Source organism: Ammodytes marinus (genome assembly GCF_949987685.1).
Source record: "Ammodytes marinus genome assembly, chromosome: 8".
Taxonomy (NCBI): Eukaryota; Metazoa; Chordata; class Actinopteri; order Uranoscopiformes; family Ammodytidae; genus Ammodytes; species Ammodytes marinus.
The window spans coordinates 13,156,967-13,173,996 of record NC_137212.1 but is presented as its reverse complement, the minus strand read 5'-3'; the positions used below and the strand labels follow the sequence as shown (position 1 = coordinate 13,173,996).

At 41.4% G+C, this 17,030-nt stretch overlaps 1 protein-coding gene across 1 annotated transcript in view; it reads left to right on the top strand.

Moving 5' to 3' along the window:
- Positions 1-32: 32 nt before the first annotated feature.
- Positions 33-17,030, top strand: part of camsap2a (calmodulin regulated spectrin-associated protein family, member 2a) — a 37,157-nt gene continuing 20,159 nt past the window's right edge. The window contains exons 1-4 of the mRNA XM_080031961.1: positions 33-265; positions 4,049-4,317; positions 12,499-12,660; positions 13,279-13,356. Coding sequence (XP_079888087.1) covers positions 124-265; positions 4,049-4,317; positions 12,499-12,660; positions 13,279-13,356 — 651 coding nt within the window. The 5' untranslated portion in view covers positions 33-123. The remainder of the gene's footprint in view (positions 266-4,048; positions 4,318-12,498; positions 12,661-13,278; positions 13,357-17,030) is intronic.

Here is a 17,030-nt window from a genome sequence, read left to right as displayed (position 1 = left end):
GAAGACGCTGCATCTCATCCTTTACGGCAGTTTGTTGTTTTTCCACCAAATTCCAGTCGTGGGATGCTTCTGCGTTGTGTTGCTTCATAGGGTTCAAGAATAGCCTACAATTCAGGTAGAAACATGGGTGAAGTTCAGGACGTCAGGGATGTTTATAAGAAGACCTTCATTGCTCCAGCAATAAAGTCCTTTGAGCACTATGACTTCCCCCGAGCCAAAATCTGTTGCAGCCTCACATGGCTGGTGGCCAAAGCGTACGGGACAGGTAGGGGCAATACTGTACAGTTATCTGCACGCTGCATGAATATTAAGGCTGTTTTTTTCTTCTTATAATGCATGTGATGTGTGTCATCATTTTAATTCATTACTCCAGAACCGAATGCAATTAATGTATAATGTGGTAGGCTTCATTTCAAAATGAAAACGCCATGACAGCTGGCTATAGATATCCATAGATATGAGGCAGTATAGGCTATTATCTAGTCGTAGGCTATTCCCTGTAGAAAAATGACAGTGATTTCCCATGAGTGAACAACCTAGCCTATGTGGTTAACAAACACTAGTGTGTTCTGTTGCTCTTGCTCAATGTTGATCCCATTTGAATTGCCTGTTGGAAAGACAATACATATTAGGCTATCCCAAGAGGGCAGATAATCCATTTCCTTTTGTGGATACCAGGGATCAATACATCATAAGAGAGTACCCAGTGTACAAAACACAGAGTTATGAAGGTGGAGCAAATGATGTCACCTTCAGGGCACAGCATCCACATTTAGGAAGAGAGACATCACATGTGAAATGTTTGTTATACATTGTCACCAGGGTATAGGAAGCAAAGGCTCTCCATGTCATTGTGTGGCATAACACAAATGTGAATCAATCCTTCTCGTTCTGGATCTTCCTCATACTGTATATCTTCCCGTACTTTTCTTGTTGTTTATACATGGACATGATATTCAGCAGGATTTAACTTCAAATATTATATCAATTGGTCCAATCTGTTTAGCAATTCATTAATATAGCCTAGTCAGAAGTGGGTTTGCAGCAACAGTACTTTTTGTACTGCAGGGAATGTATCTGGTTCTTCTGTAGCTCTGAAAGCAAACCACATTTTCACTATTGTGGTGAATACAAAAATGGCACAAAGTGAGTTTATCTGGCTATACGGATCGGCCTAATACATGGAAATATATAGGTGAGGTTGTAAAATCAAATTGGGGTTAGAAAAATTAATTCAAAAGGACCAATGTGGTGCTGTGGTTTCCTCAGTGAGATTTAATATCCTGTTTACTGAAAATCACTCCTGATACACCACTAACAAATAATTTGTTGTCATCTGAATGGTTAGAAATTATCCAACACCTCTCAAGTTGTACTGTATTTTATGAAGGCTGAATTGAAACGGTACACACACACACACACACACACAGTCTGCCTTTCTTTCGTATTGAGCCTTATTGTTTGCTTAACATCTTTAATTGTACCCCCACATCATTATTGACTCCGATGGATGTGTTGTATTTTTCATAAAGTGGACATATATTCTCCTATTTGTATTTATTTGATCTCCAACTTGTATCACCCTCTGTTGTCCATCAATAGGAATTACAACAACATGGATTTACAGTCACAGTGACTCACCTCTTCCACCAACGTCCCTGTCATCGCCCCCTTCATAGCATTATGACGATGCAAGGGTGCAGTTCTTCTACAGGGCAACGATGCAAATACCCCATTGCAGATGGCATTCATGCTATACTATGCTAGCTGTGACAGAGCCGGTGTGGCTGGGGTGAAATCATTGAACAGAGAGGAAGAACCAAATCAGTTGAATTCAAGTGGAAACACTTGTATGGCGGGCACTATGCTTCTACCACCATGGAAGACACTTCTAGGTTGTAGGCCTAAGCAAATGAGAGCCAGATAAATCAAATTTAAGCTTTAATTTTTTTTCATGAATCCCCAATTTGCGGTGTAACCTTTCAGGTTCCTCCATTTAGGATTATTTCCTAATCTCAATACATGCTCTTATGGTATAGACTACCTGTGTTTGTTCACTTCGGTCTCAGCACTGATTGTGTCACAATTAAGCTTTTATATCTCATGTGACGCATATCACATCTTGAGGCACGTGGCCCACGCTATTGTATATGAACTGATTTCAAGCGTTACCATTACAGTTACTCAAAGTGTGGCCCCTGTTGGAAAGCAGTATTACATTAACCAGCGGACTGTCCATTTAATCACATCAGCGCCTCTAAAATAGCCACAAATGATATGATGCAGAAGCCACAGCTTATTCCTTTATACTGTGGTGTAACAGCCCCAGCAAACATGAGGTTCCTTGCAGATCCTCTGTGTATTTCCAATCAGGAAATAGGCTGATTCCAAAAATACAGCTCTCTAGAGGGAGAGAGAGAGAGAGCGGGCTCATCTCCAGTTCTCTGCCTACGCTGCTCTGAATACTTCACATGTATCCACAGTACACCAATGCAGGAGTATGTATCAAGAATATGCAGTCTGTCAGATGCAAGATGTAGCCTATACAGACGACGAACATAAGCTATTTGTTAGAGAATGCTTTGAAATACTAACAGAAAGCACAAACTGATACCAGTGGTTATGTGCAAAAAAAGCATTCACACAGTCCCATGCATAAATAACAGCTATTATACCACAATTTTGATTACATATTAGAAAAAATAACAACTTTGGTAAAATAAGATCAGTATACTGGGCCACAACAGAAAAAACATTCCCGAGCTTGTAGATTAAAGTGACAACATGAAGCAAGGCCAGCAAATAGTGGACTACACAAAAGACAGAATTGGGATTTCAGGCTAGCCTGCATGTTGAGATTCTGTGTTGTTGATTCAATGTAATTTGTAAGTTACCTGAGCAGGATGCTGACACAGCAGCAGCTTCAGGGCTGTTGCTCTGTAGCTCTGGCTGACCTGTGACCTCGTTGTGGAGGGGGAGGGTTAGAGGAAAGATTCATTTATTTCTGAATTTATGTTCCTTAATAACATCAGTCCATCTGCACATGACCTTATAGATAATGGTCGGCCTAAGCTGGTGACTTGTTGACTTGATTTGTTTGTGTGTGTGTGTGTGTGTGTGTGTGTGTGTGTGTGTGTGTGTGTGTGTGTGTGTGTGTGTGTGTGTGTGTGTGTGTGTGTGTGTGTGTGTGTGTGTGTGTGTGTGTGTGTGTGTGTGTGTGTGTGGTCAGCGGGGAGTGTAAAGCTCTCACCACTGCTGCAGACACAGTGATGAGCTCTGCATCAGGAGTGTGTGTGTTTGCACATTTTAGCAACTGCATCTCAGTTTATCATTGAATCACACCGTGTGAAAAAAGCAGGGGCTTGCTTCACTGATATTTCTTTTTACACGTTTTTTTACAAAAGCCATACTTTCCATTCCACACGTGCAATGTATTTGAATAAGTAGACTATCCCCTTCTTATGGACTTTCTTGAGGCCATACAAACAAACACTCCATCTCTCTCTTTGATGAGGCAGCAGACAGTGTAGTGAGAGGGGTGTTCCCAGGGAGCTGCAGAGATACAGACTTGATGAATCCATTGAGTTGCACTCTACTCCCGCAGTTGCTATAGCAACAACGAGGTCTATCCACACACATATCCATGTCAAGATATTGTCAGAGCTTGGCAATGACAAAATGAAGCATATATCATACCCTCCAAAGGAAAGTTAGGGCAGAGAAGAGTGGAAAACGGTTGCAGATATATGGAATAAAGCTGTCATCAGTATACAACAGCTCATCTCAACTTTACCTCAGCATTGAAATTCCCTGTGAGAAATGGGGTGAAGGCCGTGGCAAAGTTGTACTGTTTTTTTTTCACACATTGGAATTGGATAACGCTCATGTTGTTTTCCCTGTCTTCTTCTGAAATCTTCTACTTGCACCCACACCTGTGTTTTCTGTTACTGATGGTCTTTATTGCCCTAACATTAAATGCAATCTCAATTTTTTTTAGAATCCCTCTAACCCAAAATCCCTTTTTCTCTCGCGCCCGTGCATCTCACAGAGGGCATCCCGGCAGACTTAAAGGAGCCCTTCTACATGGACCAGTATGAGCAGGAGCACCTGAAGCCTCCAGTGGCCAGCCTGCTGCTGTCTGCAGACCTGTACTGCAGGGCTGGGACCCTCCTCCTGCAGAGCCAGCCCCCCGCCAAGCCGTCCCTGCTGCTGGGCCATGAAGCCGTCATCCAGGCCCTGGCTCAACGAGGACTCTACGTCAGCGACCAGGAGAGGCTAGTCACCGAGAGGGACCTGAGAAAGAGGCCGCTGCAAATGGTAAGAGGTCAGGGTGTGTGCTTTTTGAATGCTGGCGGGATTGTGGTGGTGGTGGTGTTTTTCACATTCAATAACTCATCTATCCACTTTTCTAACTATGAATGTGTTACCCAAGAATTTGGAGCCGTACCGTATACAGTGTAGGGCTGTGAATCTTTTGGAATTGATTCCGATTCCTGGGGTCACGTTCCGATTTCAAAATCGATTTTTTCGATTTCAAAACTATTCCCCGATTTCTGGATTCAGTTTAAAAAGGGGATTCCAGGATGTACTCTAGTCCACTGTGTGCTAAGAGGCTTTGTGGCAAATTATGGCATGACAACAAATTAAAGTCCATGTCTTATTTATCTTTATTTAGGTCTATTTCAATGGGAAGCTTGTAATGCATGTGATGTTAAACATTTTTATAAACCACATTCATTTAAGAAGATAATACAAAACCAGACGCGGTAAAATACAGATGGGCTGTTGCTTATTCACTTCCCCCTTACTACTACAACTGTCTTGGGGTTCAAATCAACAAAAAGCAATAGCACTAGATGAGTAAGACCTTAAAGCAGCCACTGCCTTTATAGGTCATCTCGATGTTTCTGTGTTGGAGTTCACTACGGAGTTGACTTTGCAGGGTTCTTAGTAGGGATCCTTATTATTTGGTGACAAAGTCTCAATAGGAGGCTTTGTTGCTTCAGTGAATTGCAATTTAGAAACAATTAGCACACAGCTTGCTGGCACTCTGTTTGGAGAGTCTTGCTGGTTTTAATTTCCCTCCAATGCTAATTCGAATATTATTTAAGTTGAGTTGAGTTTCACGTTTGGAGCGCTTTGTTTTGTGGAGACAATACGTATTTAGTACCAACTTATCTCACAAGATTAAATGTGAATAATGTTATTGACACTATAAGTGGAATTGTAAGTGTTCTTTGGTACGTTTATGTATCGTGTGTGTGTATGCATGTCCTTTCTAGCTTGTTTCACATAACAGGCCCATAGCCATGTGACATGAACATAGGTTTTCATGTACTATTTTGTGGTCTGCAGGATTAACGATTTTAAGCCAAAGGAATTTACACTTGATTTTTATCCAGAAAGTGTTTGTGTGAACGTGTTGAGCAGGCACTTGCAAATGTGAAAATGAGCTGCTAAACAAGTGTTAAAGTACCCTATGCAATTTCACTTTCCACCGTCCCTCTACCTTCCATTGTTTTTTTCTTTCAAGGTTTAGCAAATGTGACACCAGTTAGGGGACAACAATAAGTCATTTTTTAAACGAATTTCAGCAAGCTTTAGAAAAAAACACAAGAGATGAAACTCTGTAATATTGTTTGCTATGAGGACATTCGACACTGGAGACAGTTCATGTGGATTACCTGCCGCACACTGGAATGATAGCGCAGGTGGGGCATCATCTATTATTTAGAAACAGCTTCAGGATTGACAAGGCAACCAGAACATACCAGGCTGAGCTCAGTGGAGAGAAAAGCAGCCTTTCTTAATCAGAGAGGAGGGTTTGATAGCTGTCCTAAAAGGAAAGAGCAAGAGACTGAGCCCCTACCTGCAGACTTCTAACTGTAAGCTGCTCTCAATACGCACGCTAGCAATGTTAATAAATGCTGTTCACAGCATTTTAGGCTAGGCTTTTTTTTTAACTCAGCAAGTTTGCATAAGGATTTCCCGAATAGGCAACTTTAGGGGATGTTGGAGGGAGCTTTAGTAGGTCATTCAGCACCAGAGTTAGATACTGCGGATGTCTTGTCTGACACATGTCACGACTGAGCACATTTACTGACATTTTCACAAGGTCAGCAAAGTCACTTTCTCTCTCTTCTATCTATAACCTGGGCTCTCATCTCTCTGTCTTCATGCCACGTGACGTATTCCCACGCTTGAAGACGCGGGATCCAGAATTGCACTTAGCACCGCCCACTGAGTTGCCTACACACACTCTGTATCCCTGCTAACTCTGCTCCACCTGTAGTGCTGCTTACTGCGAATGAAGGGAGTGATGTTGGAGATATAGGCTGAGGAATATGAAATGATTATTCTAGCATTACACATCAGAGGCCCACGCAAAGCACCGCTGCAATAAAATGACTTTCTCAATTGTGTTCTTTTCAAAGAGGCTCCTGATTGAGCGGAAACTCTTGGAGAATGGAGAATTAATTTCCAAAACGAGTGAGGTCTCCCAAGAAAAATGGATTACATGTGAATCACTGGGCAGCTGTGGTCGGGAGAAAACAAGTTATAATTTCAAAGCTGGATAAACATGATTGAATTACAGACAAATGTTGGCTCGATGAATCAACGTCCTTATGTAAAAGGCTGACCCTGTTGCTAGGGGAAACGTTATACTCAGTGGGACGAGAATGACGTCAAGACCCAAAAAAAACGCACAGCAATCGGGATAATGAATGGAAATAGATTATGTGTGTAGTTCTGTGTGTGTGTGTGTGTGTGTGTGTGTGTGTGTGTGTGTGTGTGTGTGTGTGTGTGTGTGTGTGTGTGTGTGTGTGTGTGTGTGTGTGTGTGTGTGTGTGTGTGTGTGTGTGTGTGTGTGTGTGTGTAGTGTCTAAAGGCATGGAAGAGCTCCTTACATTTCTGCAGTGATGCTGGAGTACAGAGAAGGTGGTGGTTAATGTTAAGAAACAGTGGTTGGCATTTAGTCATTGACTTTGTTTGATCTGGGTCTCTCTTTCATAACAGTGCACTGCTCAACATTCACACAATTTGCCGGAGACAGAGCGGCCCCTCTGCAGCACTGATGGTTAATTGCGTGCTCAAGGGCACCTCAGCGGTGATAATGAGAAAGGGACAATCACTATTCTTTCCCTTAATCCCCATAATCCAAATTACAAGTACAAAGATGCAGGATTGTTATTTTGGATTTCAGTAGATGGTAGAACTGTTTGTGTGTTCCTATAATACATTCTGCATTTTCTTGAGAAATCAGAACATAATTTCACACACACAAGTATTGCAATGATGAGCTATCTCATCTGGAATAAAATACAAAAATCATAATAAATATAATACTTTTTCAAAAATGACTGGACCTCCTCGTGGTGAGGATCGATGGTCTTGCAAGCGGCTGAACCTTGAATGTCACAGCTTTAATAATTCATAAAGCTTTAGTAAAATAGGTCATATTGCAGCCAGCTATTTAATGTAAAGAGTACATCAGATGCCGTGGCACATTTGCTGTTTATATTGAGAGTGAGAGGCACAGCATCTTATGTGGTAGGCTATCTGATCTGTTTTATTGACTGTATGGGTGCAACCTGTTAAAATGTATCTAAACAAAGATAGATATTTGGATAAATACCGATTAATTCCAGTTCCGCTTTACAGGGTGACATTGATTGAGAAACATGTGTATAACCTGGATGAATATGATTGAATTTACTTGCTCCTGTTAGTCTTTCTCGCTTCTCTTTCCTCCATCACCACCCCTATTGGGCAGGCTCTCCGTTTCCATGGTTACACTCGAGGAAGCAGGGTGTGGGGCGCACTTGTGTGTGTAAGCGAGTGCAAGAGTGTGCGCCTGTGTGTGTGTGTTGTATTGCACAGTGTGTGCTCGTATGTGCAGACACTCAGGGTACTGAAACGCTGGAGCAGAGCAGACGGCATTTCTGAGACACACATATGGTGAGGTAGGTAGGTACTGGTAGGTAGCCTACAGAAAGCCAGGCGGGGAAAAAAATACTTGAATAGAAATCTTCTACTTTCCTTGTTCTGCCCTTCTGATCTTACGAACAAAGAGGGGCGAAGCAGCAGGGTGGAAGTGAAGCCCATCTAAGCACTGTCTGTCCTTGTGGGCCTGAGCCAAGTCACAGCCAGTATGTTATGCTCAATGCCAGCGGGCGACTCCCAAGCAGTACAGTATGGATGGGTAGGCAGCAAGCACATTATGTCATGTCCTGCTCCCTCAGCATCGTTCTGTCCCGGTTAGTGTTAGAATGTGTTTTAGGCTGTTGGGTTTTTGTTTGTTTATTGTTTATGATCGAATATGTTTTTATTTAATGAATAGAAGAAACTCATAATGCTGAATCTGCATGATTCGTTTTCAGGGATTGTAGGGATGCACATTCATTTAGGGCCCTTTGAGCTGTGCAGAGAGAAGATTTTCCGTGTCAGCTGTTACAACGCTGTTCTGTAGTCAGTGATGGATTTTTTTAACTCTGCAATTCTTTTTTTAAGATAGTATGTATCTTTTTTTCTTTCTTTTTTCAAAATGCAGTTAATAAGAAAAAAGCATGCTACGTCTTCTGATCTGGTGAAATATAAGCCTGTTACAAATAGAGAAAATCTGTGACATTTCCTCTTTACATTTTAGAGCAGGGGATTTAGTGAGAAATCATTCTCACTCTACATTATCTTAAAATATCCCCCTGGTTTCCTGTATTACTGACATTACAAATGTAAGGATTGGTAAGGCTGCATTAGCCATTCATCTGGAGGGAATTTATGCTGCTACAGATTTGGCCATGTGAAGAGCTTAATAAAGGTTTCGTTGACTGAGATTAAATTACATAAGCATTATTCTTCATTATAGGCCTTCCTTATAGAATGTGTTTCAATTGTCATTTAGATTCGCATGAATTCAAAACCTTATATTTTGATAATAATGACAAATTTGGGTGCAACAAAATAGTATGTGAGTAATGTATTCCTAATTCACATGGATTCATAGAAACATACCAAAACTAATATTATAGAATAGTATACTATTATTAGTACTAATACTATTATATTTATAACAATGTTGCACAGTGCACCCTGATGCTCAACTGCATCTGCATCGTTGTACTCTGCTTTTTTGAAGTCCAAGTTTTAGGGTGCATGAGATCTCATGTGACACGAATAGAAAAGAAAGGAATACATCACTTTTAGATCATATAATATAGAATAACGCATTGTACCAAATGTAACATGTGTTTCCTTTTGTGGCACTTTGAAACCCTATCTGCATTCAAACATGGACTTCCACTGCCTCAATGCCCATCATGTTTAAGTCAAATGAGTTGTATTTCCTTCTAAAATCAGCCACAACCCGGAGGGCCCTGTGTCCAACATAATGGAAGGTTTTGGCGCCCAGGAATATCTCCAGGCTAGGTCAACACTGTCCCCAGATAGTGTTCTAAGGTTAGCTTTGAGGTTTCCATAAAATTGCTAGGTTGGGTATGGAGCATATGGAGGGGGGAAGGTTGGCTATGCTGCTTAAACGCTCCTTTCCCCACAAGTGATGCCAGACCTCACTGTTGGCAGTTTGTGCATGTGAGTGAGAGCCTTTTTATTTCTGACGATGTCAAAGCAGTGATTATGCCATCTGAAAAGGAAATACTGCAGAGAAGACACACAGGAAAGGGGAAGGATATATTGTTTTCCCTTTTAACTTCACAGTAACTTAGGACAACCTTTAAAAGAGAGCAGAGATAGGAAGAGCTGAGAGCTTTTCCATGTCCAGCTGAGTTGGCGTGAAGTTACCTGAATCTAGACAGGTTCCATTTTTAGGCATGGAGCCTCTGGGCCTGGACAGGAGAGCTGCAATACTAAAAGCAGACGGCATTTCAATATTACATCACCCCTGAGCCCATGTGGAATCACTGTTTCCTCAGCACTCAGGAGGGCCGGGAGACCGCACTGCAGTGTGGTGATTAAGGACAGTTCAATTTAGGGTCCTTTTTTTTTTTTTTTTTATGTATTTAAATCTTTGGAGATCATAAATGATCAATGAAGCATTGCACTCCACTAAAAACAATCGGCTCAGATTGAACATTAACTTCAAGATTTAAGATTAAGTTATGGTAAAGACATGACTGTATAGTCATAACCTCAATGCAAGTCTGTGGGATTCAGAAACAGTTTTCACAGATCCTTTGACATTAACGGCGAGTGATTTATTTTCTGCATCTGGTTTAGGCTGCAACAAATCTGGGTGCTCTGAGCTCAGACAACAGATATTTTAGTTAATTTACAACAGACTGTACACAGTGCGGTTTGGTCTTTGCATTTACTTTTTTTGCAATTTTAAATCAGGCTTCTACGGTGGATTTTCTTCTCTTCCCCTTTCACCGAGAAGCTGTATTAAAGACGAACTGTGCTGGGTGGGTGTCTGTCTCCCCGGGAGAGAGTTAATACAGAGACCCAGCAATTCATCAGAAAAATATCAACATGATATTGACCGGAATCTTCCTACTTCATAAGGAATCAAAACGAGAATTAATCAGTTTAGATGAGAAAGCAAAATAAATGATCGCTTGTTTGTTTCTGTGTCCACAGACTTGTCCAAGACTGTGTGCGTTTCATTGTTGTGTGATTTAAAAAAAAACTGCACATTAGTCTAGTCTTCATTGTCAGCATCTGTATGAAACCAGAATCGTGGGGAAGCAGAACATAAAAGTTAGAGAGCCAGTGTTATAATTAGAACGTTACCATTTTGAATCCTGGGGAAATAACCAAATGCAGTGCAAGTCGCAACCATAGGTCGCAACATTTTCCCACCTTGCAGTTGCCTAGATACCCCCAAGCAAGACATGTGATCTCTAAAATGCTCCAGGTGTGGATAAGTTCAACAGTATGAATTGTGGGATATAGATAAATGAATAGCCTTAAACACAGGCAGCTTTAGGCTCAAACGAGAAAGTCCTGAAACCTTTCTTCTTTCTTCCAGCTTTCATCTGACATTTACACATAGTAGGTTAGCTGATCATTCGCCAGCCTTCAGTTTCTTCGAGCTCTGCACAATATCGGCAACACAGTTTATCGGTATTGGTCTGTCAAGAGGGAAATCAGGTCATCACAATTCAGGCGTTATGTTAAAAACGTCAATGCAATCTTAAACTGTTGCTTGTTGCTACCATTTTATGACTTTTAAGTGCTGTTATAAGTTCCCTGGGACAAACACCCCACATCCTAGAATGAGCATTTGGTCCTACACTATTCTCTTCCACCCCGTCTATGGCCCACTGTCATTAAATATAATTAGAGACTGTGCGGGTCCGTGGTCTACTAAACTAGATTAATTATCCTTGTTGTCATTGTATCTCATTAGACCACAGCAGATCCAAATCAATATCCTCAAATTGCCCAGCCGAAGGGAAGGGAAAGGAGGCCTTTGGGGAGGGGACCGATTTCTAACTGTGCTCCACTGATAACAGGGTGTCAATGTGTGTGCACACAAGGTTTCACAATGTATGGACAGGCTAAATGCAGGCCCAAATAGAACACATCTTGGCAGTGTATCATTAAATGAGATTGGTTTTGCTGCTGGGTTGCCAGATCACAGAAGGTGGAATTTAAGCATTAAGCTAATGCAGTGTCACACCGTGTCATTTAATTCAGAAATGAATATACACTCATGGTTGATAACCTCAAAGGCCATCTTGCCAAATAGGAGAAATCATGCTATATTCATTTCAGCAGGGTTAGGGTCGCCACACATCACTCACTATTACAACCTAACAGCTGTACAATAAGGCAGCGACAGTGTGATTCAAAGTAAGACAAAAGAAGACAGAGACAGATGCTTAACCAACTTCTGGCTTAATTCTCTGTCATAGTATATTAGCATACAATGACACATTGGTTCTTTAGTGACATAATGAGCTCTTTAACATTACTTTCACCATCAAACCCTTAACTCATGTTTTCAATGCATCATTCCTTCTCCCCGGTGCACTTTATTGTAGTGGATATTCAAGTGGCCACTTCATCTTTACGGCTGATTAATTGGGTTGGCTTGTGGAGAAGCTGCTGCTCAAATGTAACAAACAAGTAGTCGCTGCAAGCAAACTGGGTCTTGTAACCAGGGATGAATTGCACTTAATTCCAGGGCAACAGCCACAAGGGAACATTCAACCGAAGACAGCGTATGAGATGTGTACAGCACAGTGCTGGATTTGGAGTTCTGGTCCAATCCTATACATCAATCCCCTCTCAATGGCTTTCTCCTCACTCAACTGCAGTGTTATGCCTAATGTTGTGATTCGTCTTTACTTTACAAATGTAAACTGTTACTACTACAATGGCGTCTTTACTTACCAACGAAAACAGACTAAGAAGACTCTTTACAAGCATGAAGGAAATGTATATATATTTTTGGCATTGTTTGGAAGGAGCCAACATCACCTGCTTATGTTCTTATTTTCAGTCTAAATCTTTGCCTGTCCTGTATTCCTCTTCCAGAGCGCTCACCTGGCAATGATCGACTCTCTGATGATGGCGTACACAGTGGAGACTGTGAGCACGGAGAAGGTGATGGGCTGCATTCGTCAGTATTCACCCTGGGACCCTGAGGTGGAAACCCCTTATGACACAGAGGATGCTGTGACCACCTGGATCAACAAGGTGGGTTTTTTTCTGTTAGTGTGTGTGTGTGTGTGTGTGTGTGTGTGTGTGTGTGTGTGTGTGTGTGTGTGTGTGTGTGTGTGTGTGTGTGTGTGTGTGTGTGTGCGCAAGTGTGCCTGTGGGTGTGTGTACCTACTGTGTGTACTGTTGTTGTTTTTTACACGTGATATGGACAGCTAAATTCCTGACACAAGTCAATCAGCCTGTGTTATGTCTAGCCATTGTATCCTGAAGTTGATATATGAAACCATAATCAAGTGACTGGGAATCTACTTAGATCTACCAATCAGATTTGAGCATGTCTTCATTTCGACAATGAAAAAAACATATGCAAGTGACAGTTCAGTCACAATTAACCAAATTGAATGGAATTGAATATGTGTCAGTATTGCTCATGGGGTGATGTTCCACTGTTATAACAGTGGGAACTAAAAGTTTCATAGAATGTTTAACACAACTAACAATGAAACCTCTCTTTAAGTAATAACCAAAATCTCATGTTTTGAATTGTAGGCTTTTTCTCTTCATATTTGAGCTAAAGATGTAATGTAAGTCTTAGCATGCTTCTTATTTAGAGTTTTCTCTCATTGATCCTGCTGTCGGCGCTCACTCTTTCAGGTAAACGAGTATCTGAAAGACATTGTGGCCCAGGAGCAGAGGAAGAGGGAGACGGAGAGCACCGAGCCTGCTGGGAGTGTGAGTTTTTGTTCTTCTTTCTTCTTTTTTATTTTTTTTTCCTTTCCCAGCTTCAACATTTTATTGAATAAACATGGACATACAGGTGTCACCAGTCTGATGGACAGTTTCAAATAAAGCTAAGTGAATCACCCCCCCCCTTAATTGTATTAACCACAGCATTTCCCTTTGTCATATATTTTGTCCCATACAGCTGTGCGACTTCAATATCAGGCAGCAGTTTTCTCAACAGATATTAAAACCCTTAAAATCCAGCCACCATCAATAATATCCTGTTCACTTATGTTTATTTATTTATTTGTTTATTGAACAGGGACAATGTACAGCACATAAGCAGTACCAGATTTAGCTATAAGCTAATGTGTGAGCTTTAGACGAAGCTCAGTTTGTATTAAATGAAACGTCTATCCACACAGATGACCACACAGGCTTCACTCTCTTGATGTGTGCCTAACCCAGCAGACCAGTGCTCTCTGCTCTGATTAGGCCAGCAGTAATTTAGTACGAGGTCACCCAGGTTCAGCGTCATGCCCATGGCCAAAATCTGTTGTATAACTGACTCTAATATCAGCAGTAAGACAGGCCTGTATGTGTGTGTGTCTGTTTTATATGTGTGTGTTTAATACTATATTTGAGTGTAGCTGGAGTAATCTGTGTTTGGCCTTAATTTACAATAAATAATGAACTGGTGCATATAAATCAATTTAAATCTCACTAAATACCACATTTAAGCTATTTCAGTCAGGTCCACAAAAACTTGATGTGGGATACTTGTTTTCGTATTTCAACTGTTTATATGACATAAACAAAGGCTTCAGTGTGTCATATGCTGCTTGGCATGCTGCAGGTACATATCGTGCAGATACTTGAATTTCTCTGTGCAATACGAGTGTCTCTATGATTCCATTGTGAGCCACCAGTAAAGCTACACACTTGGTATTATGTTCTGGCAGAGAGAGGGTCAGAGAGTTGGCATGGCAACCGTTGTTTATGAGCCCGACGCAGCAAAGTGATGAACAGAGAAGAGGGAGGAGGGGAAGGGGCAGCCTCATCCTTCATGCTTGGCTTCTGCCTCTCACCTCCCAATCATTTACCGGTATTAGGCCACAACAGCAGCTCTGCAGGGGGGAAATGTGACCTTTGTGTTGTTTTCAAACAATACAGTGTTTGTTTTGGACTTAAGATAACTATGCCAATTTTCATTTCAGTTATGTTCTGTCTTTTATTTTGTATCTTATTTTATTTTATATCCCATCTGCCATTGATCTTCAGTCTACTCCTCAGACCCATCCTCACCCCTAACTCTTGGGTCAGACCTCCTTGCCCCGCCTCTTCTCTGTCACCGGTTTATGTCATGCAACACACCATGTCACAACAGTGTCAGTGATGCTGCTTTGTAGAAACGTTAGACTTAGACAGTTTACCAGGAGGGAAAAACATCTCTACCCTGTTCCATGCGTTTTGGGCTGTAGAGAGTTGAAACTTAGCACGGCAGTGTATGAATGTGTGTGTGTGTGTGTGTGGTGTCCACTGTGTTTGATGCTGATCTGAGCGGTCAGTCTGCAGACGCATCACGGCATGCCTCAGCTTGAACACGCACATACTTTCAACTGGTGATGTCGCATCAAAAAGTGACATCATCACATTGTTGCATCTTTCCAATTTTAACAGTAGTCACCGTGTGACTGACTGAGTTCAATGCAGTGAGTGTTAATGCATCCTTTTGTTTGGCCCCCAAGCCTGAGAGTTGGACCTTCAGTAACACCATTCCTAACTAAGGACGACTTGTTAAAACCGCTCTGCATGTTGTCCAGTCAGGACAGATTTTGAACTTCAGTTTTCAAAATTTTAGGTCTTTCTGCCTCAGACAAGACACGTTGCATAACAAATGCTTGCTGTGTTGGCAGATGAAGTCACAGTCCACATATTGGCTATTTTAATTAATAATGACTTTTAGCTCTACCTAAGGTTTTTTTTTGTCTCTTGCCTTTCAATATTTAAGTTTGCGTATTTTTTACTGGGTGGTCATTGGAATAATGACAACACATTTCCTTATGACTCCCCTGTGTCTGAGAAAATCACACTCATTGTGTCCTTCATTCTCTCATCTGCATTCAGATGAATGCAGATGAAAGAGTGGCCTAAGTGTGCCTTTGTCTGCTTCAAAAGTCAAAACTCACAATAACATATGCATGACATCATTGATTAGTGGTTAGTTAGTTGATTAGACCAAACAGAGAAAGACAATCCATCAGAACGAGGTGAGGAATTAGCCAGAGACCATTAGCATTTTGTGTAGGACCAATTTAACATAATGAAAAAGAAATCAGAAAAGAACAAAGTTATAACACTAGTATGCAAAACACTGCTGTTTTTGTGCAATGAACCTCCCCCTCCCCATCTTTGCAGCATAACTCCAATGTGAGTAACACAGGCAGCCTCTGTCTCAGGCAGAGAGATGCGTACCTTTGAGGTACACTGTAACACTGTACAGCTCATAAGGGCAATGGTGTGTTTTTATCTTAACCTACTGTACCCAAGAGTGAAGGGCTGCAAAGGCAACATCAGGACAGATAGACAGAACTAATCCTTTTAAGCTGCAAAAGCTCAAACGGACATGTCAGGCCTCAGAGGATGAACTTTGATGGGAAGAGAGGCGTTGCAGGATGATTGAAGTGGTGATGGGTGGAGTGTGTGAGTGTGTGAGTGTGTATGTGTGCGTGCGTGCGTGCGTGTGTGTGTGGAGATGATGGTGGACGAGGGCCTTACCTCTCCCCAGGGGTTTGATTGGTTGTTACACAGATTATAGACTCTGTTTAACCCTGCCGAGCACACAGTCTTTAGAGCGTTGCTTTATTGAAGATAGTTTTTCCTCTATTCATTCTTATTCTCAAACTGGGGCAGTAGGGGCTGGGAGTTCAGCATTTCGGAAGAGCCTGCCATTTGCGTCATCATCACAGCGAACTAGCTTTGGATACCATATAAAAGTGATTTAAAAAAAAAAAAAACTTGATTAGCAGAAACTGTCTCAGAAAGAAAATATAGATACAACAAATAATTGTACTGTATATGTATAGACCTGCAATTTAGAGTATAAATGTAGGTAAAAAAAGATGCCTAATGTAATGTAAGTAGTTTACAGATGTCATATAATGCACCAATACATGACGTATGATATGTTGTGCTTGATAAATGTATGTATGTGAATATTTTATTTGAGAGAAGCTGTGACCCTGACAGTTAGCCTTCCATTTAGTCCGGCCTTAACCAAACCCTTCCTCTGTATTATGTGTGAGCAGCAAAAGCCTGGGATACACACACACTCTACACACAACACACACAGCAGCACATTACTCGAAACACAAATCCAGGGGTTAGTTTGCATTGTGTGGGCTGCTCTTGCACTCTTGATAACAGGCAGGTTCTCTCCCTTTGATCCAACACAGATGTCATGTTTCTCCTTGTATTACTAATCGCATTATGAGCTAATCTCACTAACAGGTATGTCTTTGTTGTTCTTCTCTTTTTTTCTCTCCTTTTTGCTGTGCTGCTGCAGTCTCCAACCAAGTGGTACATGAAGCTTGTGCCTGTAAGACCAACTAATCAGTGCTAACTCTCTGTCATCTATGTATCCATACTGACCATCTCTGTATGTCCTTAATGCCATCATTTCA